Source organism: Ochlerotatus camptorhynchus, unplaced genomic scaffold, assembly GCF_037179485.1.
Source record: "Ochlerotatus camptorhynchus isolate MF236.1 unplaced genomic scaffold, CSIRO-AGI_Acam_v1.1 ptg000114l, whole genome shotgun sequence".
Taxonomy (NCBI): domain Eukaryota; kingdom Metazoa; phylum Arthropoda; class Insecta; order Diptera; family Culicidae; genus Ochlerotatus; species Ochlerotatus camptorhynchus.
Window position 1 is genome coordinate 2,418,704 of NW_027040604.1, and position 14,848 is coordinate 2,433,551.

General features: G+C 41.2%; 2 protein-coding genes across 2 annotated transcripts; one reads left to right on the top strand and one right to left on the bottom strand.

Moving 5' to 3' along the window:
- Positions 1–847: 847 nt before the first annotated feature.
- RpS8 (ribosomal protein S8) lies at positions 848–2,388 on the bottom strand. The gene is made up of 4 exons (XM_065220008.1): positions 2,306–2,388; positions 1,894–2,000; positions 1,403–1,802; positions 848–1,047 (listed from the first exon to the last, which is right to left on the bottom strand). The coding sequence occupies exons 1-4, from the start codon at positions 2,307–2,309 to the stop codon at positions 938–940; spliced, it is 621 nt and encodes a 206-aa protein (XP_065076080.1). The 5' UTR covers positions 2,310–2,388; the 3' UTR covers positions 848–937.
- An 8,805-nt stretch (positions 2,389–11,193) lies between these two features.
- On the top strand, positions 11,194–13,203 carry Fip1 (Factor interacting with poly(A) polymerase 1). The gene is made up of 3 exons (XM_065219962.1): positions 11,194–11,587; positions 11,652–12,877; positions 12,947–13,203. The coding sequence occupies exons 1-3, from the start codon at positions 11,303–11,305 to the stop codon at positions 13,086–13,088; spliced, it is 1,653 nt and encodes a 550-aa protein (XP_065076034.1). The 5' UTR covers positions 11,194–11,302; the 3' UTR covers positions 13,089–13,203.
- The last annotated feature ends 1,645 nt before the right edge of the window (positions 13,204–14,848 follow it).

Genomic DNA, 14,848 nt, shown 5'->3' on the forward strand with positions numbered 1-14,848 from the left:
GTGTGAGCTCTTCTTCGCGTTGTTATGGATAACTTGTTTGCTAGTAGGCTTGGGTCAAAATGTTGTTCTGCGTAGCGTTTCTTGGCAGCGAACATGAAGGAGTTTACTCGGATGTAATCCTGACTCTATTTTTGATTTCACAATTTAATAAAATAAAGTACCTATCCCGCACCTACAACGACAAATCCAAGTGATTCGAGATTAGGGTGCATCTGCTTTTGTAAACAAAACCTACTTAAATGGCCTCGCAAACTAGCAACACAGAATGATTCCTCTACAAGTTGGTGTACTTTTTTAAACGAGATAGATTCCAAAATCAGATGCGCTTTCCACGAATCACAACGGAAATACGGCCCGAAACATTTTAATAATCGAGATCTCTAAATGTATTTTACTTATACCGAATTAGTTTATTATTCAGTTCCAACCTGGATCGCGTATCAAGAATAGGTCTGTTTGTTTTCTGACAAACGTCAGTTTGCTCGTTTGTCTTTTAAACCCAGCTCAGGTTGAGGTTCGCACTGCTATTAGTAACTTACCTTGTAACTTGTTCATGATTCAGATTGACTTCAATTGTCAATGTTTTCACAGAGAATACATACTCCATTGCAAGAAATTATACTTATCAGAATCGTCTTATCTACCAGATCCGTCGCTTCCTTCTTGGAGCAGTATGGTATGTGTGATACTTCACCGATTCCACAAATCACAACACCGGAACCGGATTTCAGTTTTCATGTTTCATTTTTTATTTGAATATTTCCTTAACTCTTGGAACGTTTAGTTGTTTTATAACTATCATCCGAAACGCTCTTTTGTGGGGGGACGGTGTGTAAATGGTCTTATGCTTACACACCTGCGCACGGGGGTTCTTGGTTGACAACACTTTGCGCCATCACATTCGTTCACTCTTCCACCTTTCCCTTCAGTCAGCAGCTTACTTCGACTTCTTGTTCTTAATCTTCTTCAGGTAGAATTCCAGTTCCTTACCCTCAAGGATGTATCCGTCGGCACGGCCGCTCTGTCCTGGGCGGGAAGCAATAGAAGCTGTGGAAATTAAAACGGATTTTCTTATTAATGTCCTTGCTGTATAAAGGGAAACAGGAATCGTTTGAAGCTGGAGGTGATCAGTGTAACTATGACAAAGCGGAGATCATCTCTCACGGGAACGGTTCCTAGTCTCAAAACGAGCTTTGGAACCGCATAAGGCCCTCTCTAGGAGGGTGTGAGTCGCTTCAATTGTTATCATCATTAAAATAACGGAAGATATGGTGCATATGATTCGTTGGAAATTTTCCTACACACATGAAGTATGTAGACATTCTAAATGACAAACAAATTATCCTTCTCCAACGAATCGCGCACCGTCAAATATCCTGTATTCACAGTATAAATAACTTACCCAAAAGACGTCCAGCGTTGAACTGGTCCTCCAGCGCATGATCCAGCTTGGAGGTCTTCTGTCGCTTAACGTACTTCTTCATGACACGCTTGCTGCGCTTCTTGGCCAAAACGTCCTCCTCACCGGACTTGACATCACGCTTCTTACCCAGGGGCAGCAGGTAATGAGTTTCGTACCACTGACGGAAGGGGGATGCATCGATCACGATAATGGCATTCTTCACCAGGGTCTTGGTTCGGACCAGCTCGTTGTTCGAGGCATTGTACACCACATCGATGATACGGGCCTTGCGGGCGGTTCCTTCCGAAGCCCAGGCAAAGTTGCCGGAGTCCAGACGGAGAGCACGGAACTTTCTATTTCCACCGCGGGTTCGCACAAAGTGGATACGGGAGGCTCCAATCTACAATGAACGGAGAAAAAAAAAACACTCATTAAATTTCAATAACCTACAAAAATAGACCAGCATCAAACAATAGAATCTGATCACTTACCTTGGTGTTGGCAGCCGGGCGTCCCAACTCATACTTCCTCTTCTTGCGGATGGCGGCCTTCTTACCACCAGTGGCCCGCCTCTTGTGATAGCTATCACGGCTAATACCTGTGAAGCAAAGTCAGCAAAATACCAATCCGTTTTAGTTCCGTAATTAAAATCCATTCGGAGCAGCTGCCAGGCACCGAAATGCCAAACACTGCCGACCATTCAAGTGTCAAAATATATCGGAAACGTGGATAAAAACTATCACTTTTTCTCGCACTAAACCAACTCGAAATTGCTGCTTAGCAGTTGAAAATTACAGTCCTCACATTTTGCCAGCAAATCCACGCGTTGTCAGCACGGTTTTCGATATATTTTCACTGTTATTTTGATAATTTTTCTTGGCACACGATCAACCAGCGACTTACCCATCTTGATGTGTTGATCGAGAAAGAAAGAGCGCTAACAACCGGAAGAACGAAGTTGGCTGCTCTGAAAATTGACAGCTTCGGACGGTGCTGCCAACCGAAAGCCGGTTGTCAAAAACTCGTCTAAAATGAGTACCCGAGTAAAAGAGAACGCTCTGTAGGTGCTCATCAAATATTACGTAAAACAAAAAAGTGGCACTTCCTATACCTAATACATGGCAGTTAACGCATTGCCAGACGACCCCCACCCTTTTTTACGTTATGTATTATTTGAATGGGCCCTAGGAACAGTCACTGTCATAGAGCACAGGTCCGGCAATGCGAATTTGGTGTTGCCTCTTGCATTATCCCTTTGCTCAACGAAAACGACGAATTTGACATTATACGATGCCGGTAATTTGCGTTCGACTGGCGTAAAAAGAATAATCAACGTTTTGTTTATAAATTTGATAGTACCTTTTCAATTGTTGGTCTAAAATATATTGAATTATTTCCGCTTTTTAATAGATCGAAATTCTATCCACCAGACTATGAATATACACAGCAAAAAAATTTGTTGAATATTACATCGAAACTGCTGCAACCAGGTCAATCCATCGGTTGTGTAATATCACATTGTACGATGTACATCGATTTTGCGAACAAAATTACATCCATTGATGTAATATTGTATCTGCTTTTTGCTATTACATCATTATATCATAAATCAGCTTGAATTACGTTGATCGATATTACATATTTTTTTGCTGTGTAGCGACTATAGAGAGGATCTACTTAGCCCCATGGCAACGGGTTTGTATATTGAATACATTTAAACAATAATAAGGATTTTCCATTTGTTGTTTGTTTAATGCCAATTAGTTGTTTGTGTTATTAGTTGGTTGTAGTTGTGCTGTGTGTTGTTTGTAGATTTTCCATTAGTTGTGTTTATTTTCCATTAGTTGTTTGTGTTAAACACAAACCAAAACTCAAGAACAACATGTGAAAAGGGCATACAAGCTTTTTGTAAACAAGCATTCTTATGCCCTTTTCTCGCCACTTATATGACACCAACGCAAACTATCAACATCGCCAGATAGGGGAAGGTTTCCCCTTCCCGATGATGTTGTTAGTTTGCGTGGGTGACCCTCGATTGGCGAGAAGAGGGCCTACAAAGATTTGTTTACAAAAAGCTTGTATGCCCTGTGGTAGTCGGCTCTATTTAATACATATTGGTAGTGAACTATACTGTATGGTTCCCGACTGCATGTTCTTACTAACACTATTACACGCCCCTTGAGCCTCACCTCGAATACTACGAATCGTTAACCTTACAGCGAGAGTGATCTGCTCAGTCTTCTCGTGTCGGTCGAGTTGTTGCACTGTGCTTCGTGTCTCGCGTGTTCTGACCAAGGCTATCACAAACCGTGGCGACGAGGTGAAAAAAATCAACGATATTTTATAAATTGTTTTGTTTGCGGAAAAACGGTAAGCGCGTAGGAATATAAAAAAAGAAAAAAGGCTAAGCCTAAGAATACTGGGAAGTGTCTCGTGAACGCTTTTAAGAAAATTGGATGATCGACGCCATTTTTAAACAGAAAGTTGTTGACCTTGAAGCATCAATCTGTATTTCTATAGCCCGTATGATTACTGAATGTGTTCAATGATGCATAGGTGCATGTTACGATAGAATTTAGGTTTAATTGTTCTCGGTTGGAATGTTGCAACAGTGAAAATATGCTATAAATAAAAAATTGTTGTTGAGACAGGAAGTGACGCTTGAAGCAAATGTGAAAGAGAAAACAAGTGACGCTAGAAGCAAGTGTGAAAAATGACGTAGCTTTGCTGAAGGGATTGTGTGTAATGGTGAAGATCTGCCGATATTTATGAGGGAGACAACATATGATCTGTGTATTGAAAGAATAGAGAAATACATATGAAAAAATATCAAGTTGGATTTTTTTTTTGTCGAGATCGTATACAACTGATCTGCTGTAAAGCTATATATATATAGATATAATTTTGGTTGATAAATACAACCGATTGGATTCCGGTTTGTTTGTTTAACGCTAGGGAGTTATGTGCCAAGTAAAGCAACCGATTCAATTCCGGTTGAAATGAAATGGAAGAAAGTGAATGCGTGTGATTATAATGTGCAATAGATTAAATGTCCTGTTGGAATTGCACGCAGCTGGTGGTACTTTGCAACCGATTAAATTCCGGTTGTTGGTAATGCTTATAAGGTTTATAGTTAAAAAAAAGGTTATGAGTAACCGATTAAATTCCGGTTAAGGTTGCGTTATTGTTTTGAAGAACAGATATAATAATTAATAAAAATAAATGTGTTTAACGTTGCATGTAAAATAAAGTGCTTTGGGAAAAGGTGTTGAAAATTCTGAGGAGACAAAACATATTGATGGATTGGTAGATGTTGATTGGTCTATTATATAGTTTGAATATGAATAAATGAAGAAATAATTTTGAGTAAAGTGCTTACAAATTTTTTTCTTTTATGTGTATAGTTAGGGACACCAGAGCAATGAATAATCAGGAGGATTTCGACGGTGGCCATCAGGTCGTGCACCAGAATGTGCAGTTTTTCAGCCCAGCGTCATATAATCTTCCTCACTTCAAGTACAAGCACCTTCCGGCATCCGAAGTCCGAAATGCTTGGAACATGTGGATTAGGTGGTTCGAGAATGTTATGGCTGCTGCTCACGTACAAGATGGTGCTAGTAAGAAGATGCAGTTGTTGGCCATGGGCGGGTTGGAGTTACAAAGCGCATATTATGGCTTGCCCGGAGTGAATGAAGAAGATGTGGAAGATGATGAAACCGATCCTTATCTAGTCGCAAAAGAGAAGCTAACGCAGCACTTCTCACCTAAGCACCACGATAGTTTTGAGCGTTTTCTTTTCTGGTCAATGGTCCCCGAGCTGGATGAGCCGATTGAAAAATTTGCATTACGAGTTCAACAAAAGGCGGAAAAGATTTGCTTTGGGAAAACAGCCACAGAAAGTCGTCATATTGCTATTATCGATAAAATAATACAATTTACATCGAATGATCTTCGTCAAAAGCTGTTAGAAAAAGAGGTTTTAACATTAGACGACACGACGAAAATCGTAAACGCATTCCAGGCAGTACGATATCAGTCTGCTAAAATGAACAACAGAGGATCAGACAATCGATCAGAAAGTAGTGTAAACCGTTTATACTCCAGAATTCAGAATCCGGTTGAAAGAAGATCGAAGTGTTTGCGGTGTGGATACGAGCCTCATCTGCCTGGAGGTAGATGCCCAGCGGCGGGTAGAACCTGCCTTCAATGCGGAATAGTAGGTCACTTCCATACGGTATGTCGGTCTAAACCACTTGATATGGTAAGTAATCGTAATAATTTATGTAATTTCAAACCATATAACATGTATATACTTCATAACTTTAAATACTCAGGGTAATCGAAAACGTAAGCAAAATTTCACGGTAACTAAAGAATCTTACCGCCCAGAGAAACGCTCCAGAAACGTATTCAATGTCAGTGAAAATGTTGATGAGAAACCAGAGTACTTACCTGTTTACAATATTGGGTGTGGAAATGATGAAGTTATTCAATGTTGCGTAGGTGGTGTCCAAATCTTTATGTTGATCGATTCTGGATCCACACACAATCTTATTGACGATACAACATGGGAATTGATGAAGTTGCGGGATGTAAAGATATCTAATGAAAGAGTTGACACTGGCAAACGATTCTTGGCGTATGGACGTATACCGTTAAAACTTATCACCGCTTTTGATGCGGAACTTAAGGTTGACGATAACGGGCACATGTTGAGAACAAATACATCCTTTTATGTAATTGAAAAAGGACAACAACCGTTGTTGGGGAAATTGACTGCGCAGAAATTGGGTGTGCTAAAAATTGGACTACCAAGCACCCATTTTTCACTTATCAGGAACATTGATAATCCCTCGAAAGCTTTTCCTAAGATAAAGGGTATAAAATTAAACATTCCCATTGATAGAACTGTAGCTCCCATTATTCAACCATTACGTCGCTGTCCCATACCGCTGCTTGAGAAGGTTGAACAGAAGGTGAATGAACTTCTGGAAATGGATATAATCGAAAAAGTAAAGAAACCAACGTCATGGGTGTCACCATTGGTTCCCATCCTGAAGGAGAATGGAGAGTTACGACTATGCGTTGACATGAGGAGGGCAAACCAAGCTATACAAAGGCTGAACCACCCGTTGCCTGTTTTCGACGATTTAATATCACGATTCCGCAATGCTCAGTTCTTCACATCACTCGACATCAAACAAGCATTCCACCAAGTGGAATTATCAGAGGATTGTCGCGACGTTACGACCTTCATCACCAATTGGGGACTTTTTCGATACAAACGACTGCTGTTTGGAGTGAATTGCGCGCCTGAACTTTTTCAGAATCTAATGGAGAGCATTCTAGTGGGGTGCAAAAATACAGTCGTGTTTATAGACGATATTATGATATTTGGCGAGACTGCGGCAGAACACGACTTGGCGGTCAAACAGACGTTACAAGTTTTGAACCAATACGGGATTTTGCTTAACGATCATAAATGCAGATTCAAACAACGTGAAATCGTATTTCTTGGACATAAGTTATCAGCCAATGGGGTATCGCCGAGTGAAGAAAAGGTGAAATCGATTTTATCTTGCAGAGCTCCTCGCACAAAAGAAGAGCTTAGAAGTTTTCTTGGTCTAGTGTCATATGTTTCAAGGTAAGTAAATAACTATTTGATTTTAATATCTATAAATAGTAATAATAATAACGGTAATACGTTTAAAGGTTCATTCCAAATTTAACGACCGTTAACTATCCTATGAGACAGTTACTGAAACAGGAATCTTCGTTTGAGTGGGGTGAACAACATCAATCATCTTTTGACAAGGTTAAGACACTTATTGGGTCAGCAGATAGTTTGGGATTCTATGATCCAAACGATCGAACCTTGGTGGTTACTGACGCTTCAGGACTAGGATTGGGAGCTGTTTTGATTCAATTTAAGGGCTCTCACCCTAGAGTCATCAGCTATGCCTCTAAAAGCCTGTCAAAGGTAGAACAAACCTATCCACCAATCGAAAAAGAAGCCCTTGGCATTGTATGGGCTGTCGAAAGATTCAAGAACTATTTACTGGGAATCACATTCGAACTTGAAACTGATCATCGGCCTCTTGAAACTTTGTTTTCAGTAACATCAAGGCCAACTGCGCGAATCGAAAGATGGTTGTTGCGAATTCAATCGTTCAGATTCAAAGTGGTTTATCGGAAAGGTTCTGCTAATTTAGCTGATTGCTTATCCCGACTTGCTGCACATGTAGAAGATCCACAATGGACAGAAGAAATGGATGTGTTTATTAGGCGTGTGATGGTGCAATCCTTGTCAATGCTTTCGGTTATGGAAAACGGACATTTTGATTCTGAAACAGAGGAGGTTATTAGAACTGTACAAGAATCAGTAGCAATAGATATTGCCGAGGTGGTCACAGCTACAGAGTCAGACCAGGAGCTGCAAAGGCTTATCGAATGTATTGAAACCGATAATTGGAATAAGGATGACCTCAAACAATATAAGGTATTTCGTTTGGAGTTTTCATATATCAACAAGTTGATTATGCGTGGCACCAAACTGGTAGTTCCGATCGCGTTACGTTCAAGGATGTGTGAACTGGCTCATGAGGGACATCCTGGCCAATCAATGATGAAAAGAAGACTTCGTGAACGATGTTGGTGGCCAGGGATTGACCAGGATGCAGTTAAAACCTGTGAAAAGTGTCAAGGATGCCAATTAGTACAATCTTCTGATCCTCCTGAACCCATGATGCGCCGAAAACTTCCTGAAAAACCATGGATCGATATTGCTATAGACTTTTTGGGTCCAATGCCATCGGGAGAATATCTTCTAGTGGTAATTGATTACTACAGCCGTTACATAGAAATCGAAATAATGATTCGCATCACTGCCCAAGAAACAATTAAGCGCCTCAAACGAATATTCCGAACATGGGGTCCACCAAGAACAATAACACTTGACAATGCAAAACAGTTTGTATCAACAGAGTTTAAGGAGTACTGTACGACCAACGGTATACATCTTAACCACATTTCACCGTATTGGCCCCAAGCAAACGGCGAAGTTGAAAGACAAAACCGGTCCCTCCTCAAGCGGATGAAGATTGCTCATGCCATTCATGATGATTGGAAGGCAGAACTCGACCATTTCTTGGATTTATACAACAATACTCCCCACACCATAACCGGAAAAGCACCAAGTGAATTGTTGCAGGGAAGAAAACTACGTTCTAAGCTACCTCAGATTGAAGACCTTGAGACAGTACCACCAAGCTCGGATTTCAGAGACCAGGATTTTTCAAAGAAGATGCTGCAAAAGGAGAGAGAAGATGCTAAACGGCGGGCGAAACTAAGCAATATCACCGCCGGTGATATTGTTCTTATGAAGAATCTGCTTCCTTCAAACAAGCTATCTTCCAATTTCCTAAATGAGAAATTTACGGTATTAGATAGAAATGGACCGAACGTGACCATACAATCAAATGATTCTGGCAAGAAGTTCGAAAGAAACGTTGCACATCTAAAGAAATGGCGTAAATCAACTGATTCTGAGATCGACGAACAGAATGTTGAATCGGATGATGTTTCAAGCGGTCAACGGTCTTCTGAAAAAGCAGAACCATCAAGCTCTTCAAGTCATTCGTGTAGTCCAGAAGCGATCACCGTAAGACGATCACTACGTACCTTCAAGACATCCAGCAGATTCAGTCCTTCAAGATAAGTATGATTACGATTTTCCATAGTAAATATAATTTAACAATCTAAAATAAATAAATTGATCTCAAATTGGTAAAAAGAGGGGATGTGGTAGTCGGCTCTATTTAATACATATTGGTAGTGAACTATACTGTATGGTTCCCGACTGCATGTTCTTACTAACACTATTACACGCCCCTTGAGCCTCACCTCGAATACTACGAATCGTTAACCTTACAGCGAGAGTGATCTGCTCAGTCTTCTCGTGTCGGTCGAGTTGTTGCACTGTGCTTCGTGTCTCGCGTGTTCTGACCAACCCTAATAAAAATTGTATGGTTAATTTGCTTAACGACGTGTTCTGGGTATCATCCAAACCATTTGTGGAATAGTTCAATGATTTGGGTTATCGTTCGTTTATGGTTATTTTTTATTAGGGAAGGCTATCACATGCCCTGTTCACATTTGGCTCTTGAACTTGAACTTACCAAAAATGGTTTATTGTCGATGCTTAACGCAAGGTGTTAGCCAAAAACAGAGTTGGGCACATCTTGACACACTCATTGGCACTGTTTGCACTCATGGTTGGATTTTTTTAAAGTTAGCAGTCAATGCGGAACTATCGATTTTAAATTGGATCATTCTCGTATAATAAAATCTGCGTTTGTTTTGATTCGCGCAATACCTCTAGCATATATTATGTCACACGCTAAGAGGGGAGGGGGTGTAACATTTTTAGACAAGAAATTAGGTATAGGAAAAACGTGACGAAAGTGGGGAGGGGATTATTTTTTCCTCAATTTATGAGGGCTTCTTGCATTTTCCTTGTGACCAGGACAGCTCGCAGGACAGGGTAATTGCATGCAGTATTATCTGTATACAGCTATCGCCCTACATCGCCTTAGTCGGTCTGATTTGTGGTAGTGGTGAGTCAATGGAGAACTGGTCACTCGCAGAAAATCAGAATGATTGGTTGAAAACCCGCCGAGAAAAGGTGGTGGGTAGAATTCAGTGGGTAACGCATTCTTCGGGGGAAAGCTGTAATCTGATATTTTTTTTCAAATGACATCTCATTAGTTTTCTAATTTTGAATGACTAATTAATTCTACATTAATGCTGGTAAGCTCCAACCGTTTGACAGATAACATGAGAGGTTCGTGGATTGCATCGATTAGCTAGGGATTGAAGAAAGTTCCAGAGCTGAGCCAAAAATTTGACCGCTTTTCTTCAGGTCCTTCTGGTCTTAAGGCCCAAACGCAATGTGGACGGAAGCGGAACGGAAACGAAAAGTTTGACAGTTGTCACAAATGACATCAAGATGCCTAACCGAAGTCGATTTGATTCTAACTAGTTTTCAATCCGACAAGTAGGCTTATTCAGATCAGGCTTTTCCGCTGCCGCTGCCGTTCCGCTTCCGCTGTCATTGCGTTTGGGCCTTTAGAGTTTCCTCTATGATATTATCCTCGGATTAAATCCTACTCAATAATATTCGGCTGCTTTGATGTCGATATCAGAATTAACCAACACGACTATATGTAAAAATTTTGCAGTTAATCCAAACAGGGTCGGTATTAAATGTTAATCCGAGTTGGAGCTATAAATCTGAAATTAATTGACCACTTTGTCAAGCAGTTTTGACGTGACTTTCTACCAGCGATTTCACAAAACTGGACCAACTAATTTATATATTTTTATGAAACGCACAGATGTTGGCTACTTTTCTCGAGGTTCTAGAAGAAAAAATCTCAAAATAATGTTTTATTTCAAAGTTCGAGTGGTATCAAATGTCATTTTAACTGCTCGAATGAAGTGGTTAATTGCACCATTGATTCCAAATTATATAATTAATTAAGCGACACTTGACTGACAGGGAATTATCATTTTTAGAAATGTTCTATGAAATTTTAATAAAAACATACATTGTTATATCGTTTAATTGAGAATGACAAATTTTGTGCTATCCTCCACTGGCCGAACCCCTTTGAACCAAAATTAGACGAGTTGGGAATCTTCGCTCATTTTTGACTAGATAGAGGTGTTCGCTATTTTCTGTCTGACCATCACTGTAAGCGAAAACGTCAAAACTGTCACGCAAAATCGTCGAAAAGCGAAAAAACAACATCCCTTGCGGTCGAAAAAGGTTTTTATTGGCATTTTCCGCATCAAACTGGCTGAAATTGCAGTTTTATAAAGTGCGTGCATTTTGGAGCCATGGCAGACGAAGGGAACGAAGATAGCTGGTTGTACGGCAATACCAACACGGACGGGAAAGAAGGCGACGATAAAGGTAACGAAGCCGCTGATGACGATGGAGGAAAAGATGGAACCGCAGATGAAGCTTCAGGTCAACCACAATGGGAAGAAAAGAATCGTGGTAGCAAACGTCCTCGGAGCAGTTTTTCCGATGATGAACATCATCAGCACGATGATAATGCGATGGATTCTAGCGATCTGGGACAGTCCCGAGGTGATTCCACAAGAAGGGAGGATGATTTCGTGAGTATAAACATAATGGGATAGGTATGGAATTGGTCACTGTATGATGTGTGGTTCTTTGCAGCAAGGGGAGGAGGATTCGCATTTACAGGAAGATGAAACCCATGACCATGAAGGCGGTAGAGAGAAACGCGATAGAAGCGATGGGGAAATGGACACCGATGATAGCGATGACGATGACGATATTAATGTAGTTATTGGAGATATCAAATCCGGTCCGAGCTATAATATCGTAAAGCCAAGAGGACCTATAGTTCCTCCACAGGTGGCACAGGCAGTCCCTGGACAGGATAAAGCCAAGCAACCAGCTGGGAAATTTAGTATTGAAGAGTTTGAAAGTGTCGGTACCATAAACGGTGTCCCAGCTCATGAATTCAGCATCGATTCTTTAGAGGAAAAGCCATGGCGTAAACCTGGAGCGGATATTACGGACTACTTCAACTACGGATTCAACGAGGAAACGTGGAGAGCATACTGCGAGCGACAGAAACGCATGCGTATGCATGAAAGCGGAGTTGGGTTGCAAGGATTGACTATCAACAATCCACAGGCGGCTCAGACACAGAACAATTGGAGAACTGGTCCTCCTCCGCCGAGGAAGATGAACAACGGAATAGACGTGATTGGCGGAATGAGTATGCATCCGAGACCCGAAGGAGACATGATGCCTCGTCATCCGAAGGAGAACATCATCCAGGTCATGACAGCCGATCGTCGTGAGTACAGCCGATCTGCTGCTAAATTCGATTCTCCCATGGGTCCACCACCCTTCGGAGCTCCTCCAGAATTCTACCACAGTGAACCGGACTACGGGGATTATGGATACGAACCAACGCAAGAATCGCAGTGGAACCAGGAAACCAATTGGCAACCGCATGGTATTAAGACGCTTACTCCTGGTCCCCCACCGCAGATGATGCCACCGGGAATGGGAATGCCTCCTCCACATATGGAAATGATGCCGCCACCCATGCAACCATCAATGAACATGGGTCCTCCGGGGATGGGGCCACCGGGCATGCGTAGCCACGATCGGGACCGCGAACGAGAGCGCAGCGAACGGGAACGAGATCGTGAACGAGGTGCAAGACCGAGGGACCGCGAACGAGAACAACGAGAACAAAGAGAACATCGTCGCGATCGCGAAAGAGAGCGGGAAAGGGAACGGGAAACACCTGTCCCCAAGCCGGAGCCTGTTGAAATAGAACGGTCCCGTAGTGAAAAACCGGAACGGGATCGAGAATCCGAGAAGGAGAAACGATCGTCCAAGTCCGATCGCCATAAGGATAGGTAAGAGTCGTTACAATTTAAATGCGGTATGATTAAATTATTGATCCTCATTGAACACATTTCTTGCAGATATCGTGAACGGTCACGCAGCCGTGAAAAGTCTAAGGCTAGGAGACATTCCCGTAGCCGCGAACGGGATCGTGAGCGACACGGTAGTAGCCGGCCCGAGAAAAAGAAGTCTCACCGCAAGGACAAAGAGGAAAGCGAATAGAACGGCGAAAAGTGAAAATGCATTCGTACCTAGCTACCGTGCTCTTGTGGAGCAAAACTTATTGAACCCTTATCATTATGAGAAATGAGAATATTAAGATATAGCATAAGATACTCCATTGAGTGAAATAACCAAATGTATTTTGGTTTTAATTTTTCGGTAGAAGCGAAAGAAATCACGACAGTCGCAGCAAATTTCTATCATTGCACTATATTAATGATGGTCCAAAACGGCAATTGAGCGGGTTAGAAGGATAGGGGTGTAAGTGACTTTGATCGATTATCTTCATCGACTTTCGCTTTTGATAGCCACAGTTTTATGAACAGATTTTTCTGCCACATAGTTTGATAAAGGAGGTTCTAGCATTCTTACGCAAAATAAAAGGAGATACGAAATGCTGGTCCGACACCAAAAACTGGAAGGACCAGAGAGTACTGTCCAGATTACGCTGCGGCTACACCAGATTCTCACACGATCTCGGATCCCGTGATGGATTCCACAAACAATGTACGGAGTGCTCAACCAAAATTTCAGTTGAGCATCTCATAAATAATAAATTGCCCTGCACATCAAAAACTCCGAGACCAATACGGTATCGATCTCAGCATCAGAGACGCATTATCCACTGACCCAGACCGGGAAAGATCACTTCTCGACTTCCTTAAAGACACATACTATTATCAATATACGTAGAACCCCGCAACGAACAATGACACGACAACGGACGAACAACGGCACTTGGATAACACCAGCTCTCTTAATGACATGTCAAACGGAAGAACAACGATGACAACCCCGCAGGCTACGGACATTGACTCTCTCTCTCGGAAATTAACCACAACTTCGTTCACCTTTCTTACTGTTAAAGTAATCGACACAGAACTCTGAGATACTTAAACTCTGTAACAAACACTATGTAATTTATTTATTTTCTATCTCCGGGACCCACTCAGGAGCCCCAATCCTTCAAAGAGACGAACCAGCTACAGGCTGAAAGTCTCTATAATAAAGCAAAAAAAAAAGGTTCTAGCATCCAGAATGGCATACGAATCAAGGAATGTGTTTGCAGCTGAATTATGAACGAAAGAGAATCGATCAAAGTCACTTACACCCCTTTCCTTCTAACCCATTCAATTAAGCACGAAAAACATACCGTTTTCATTAGTTTTTGGCAGTTGGTGTCGTTCTGAAAGCGTTTGAAAATTATTTTATATAACAAAAAGATGATGTGGGTGATCCCTATTTAAATTTAAATCCGGAATATAATTTGTTATTTGAGGTTCTGTAGGCAATAGTTGCATTCTTCTTCAAAGTTGTAGAACTATGATTTCAAGCAACTTTGCTGACGACACTGTTTATCGTGCTCCTGAGTTACTTTCATTCATTTCGCTCAAGAAAAATGTTTGAAGGTATCATAAGGTATGATGAAATTTTTTGTAAGAAACAAGAAGAGGTTGTAAAGTTTGTGGTTGACTCATACAATCTACAAATTTCGCTTTATGAGAGTCGCAATAAGCGATTTAAACATTTTCTCTCACCCTCTCTTCATTCTGATTGTGACTCTTTGAAACCCAAATTGGCAAGTTTTATGTGTACAACACATTCCTTACAACTTCTTACTGTAACTGGTAAATACAAAATATCACTATAACATCTATTATGTAAGTCGAGTCGAGCGTCACTTGACGAGTCGAAGCTTATGTAGCTGGCAGGAAGTTTTTATACATTGTGGATTAAAACCATGATTAATTGAAACTAAA

What these genes read in the sequence shown, in the direction of transcription:
- RpS8 (XM_065220008.1), bottom strand. An exon ending in GCCCGGCTGCCAACACCAAG is followed by an intron (nt 1,803 to 1,893) that starts GTAAGTGATCAG and finishes CGTTCATTGTAG; the next exon opens with ATTGGAGCCTCCCGTATCCA. An exon ending in CAACGCTGGACGTCTTTTGG is followed by an intron (nt 1,048 to 1,402) that starts GTAAGTTATTTA and finishes TAATTTCCACAG; the next exon opens with CTTCTATTGCTTCCCGCCCA.
- Fip1 (XM_065219962.1), top strand. Translation starts at nt 11,303, where the DNA reads ATGGCAGACGAAGGGAACGAAGATAGCTGGTTGTACGGCAATACCAAC. An exon ending in CAAGAAGGGAGGATGATTTC is followed by an intron (nt 11,588 to 11,651) that starts GTGAGTATAAAC and finishes GGTTCTTTGCAG; the next exon opens with CAAGGGGAGGAGGATTCGCA. An exon ending in TCCGATCGCCATAAGGATAG is followed by an intron (nt 12,878 to 12,946) that starts GTAAGAGTCGTT and finishes CATTTCTTGCAG; the next exon opens with ATATCGTGAACGGTCACGCA.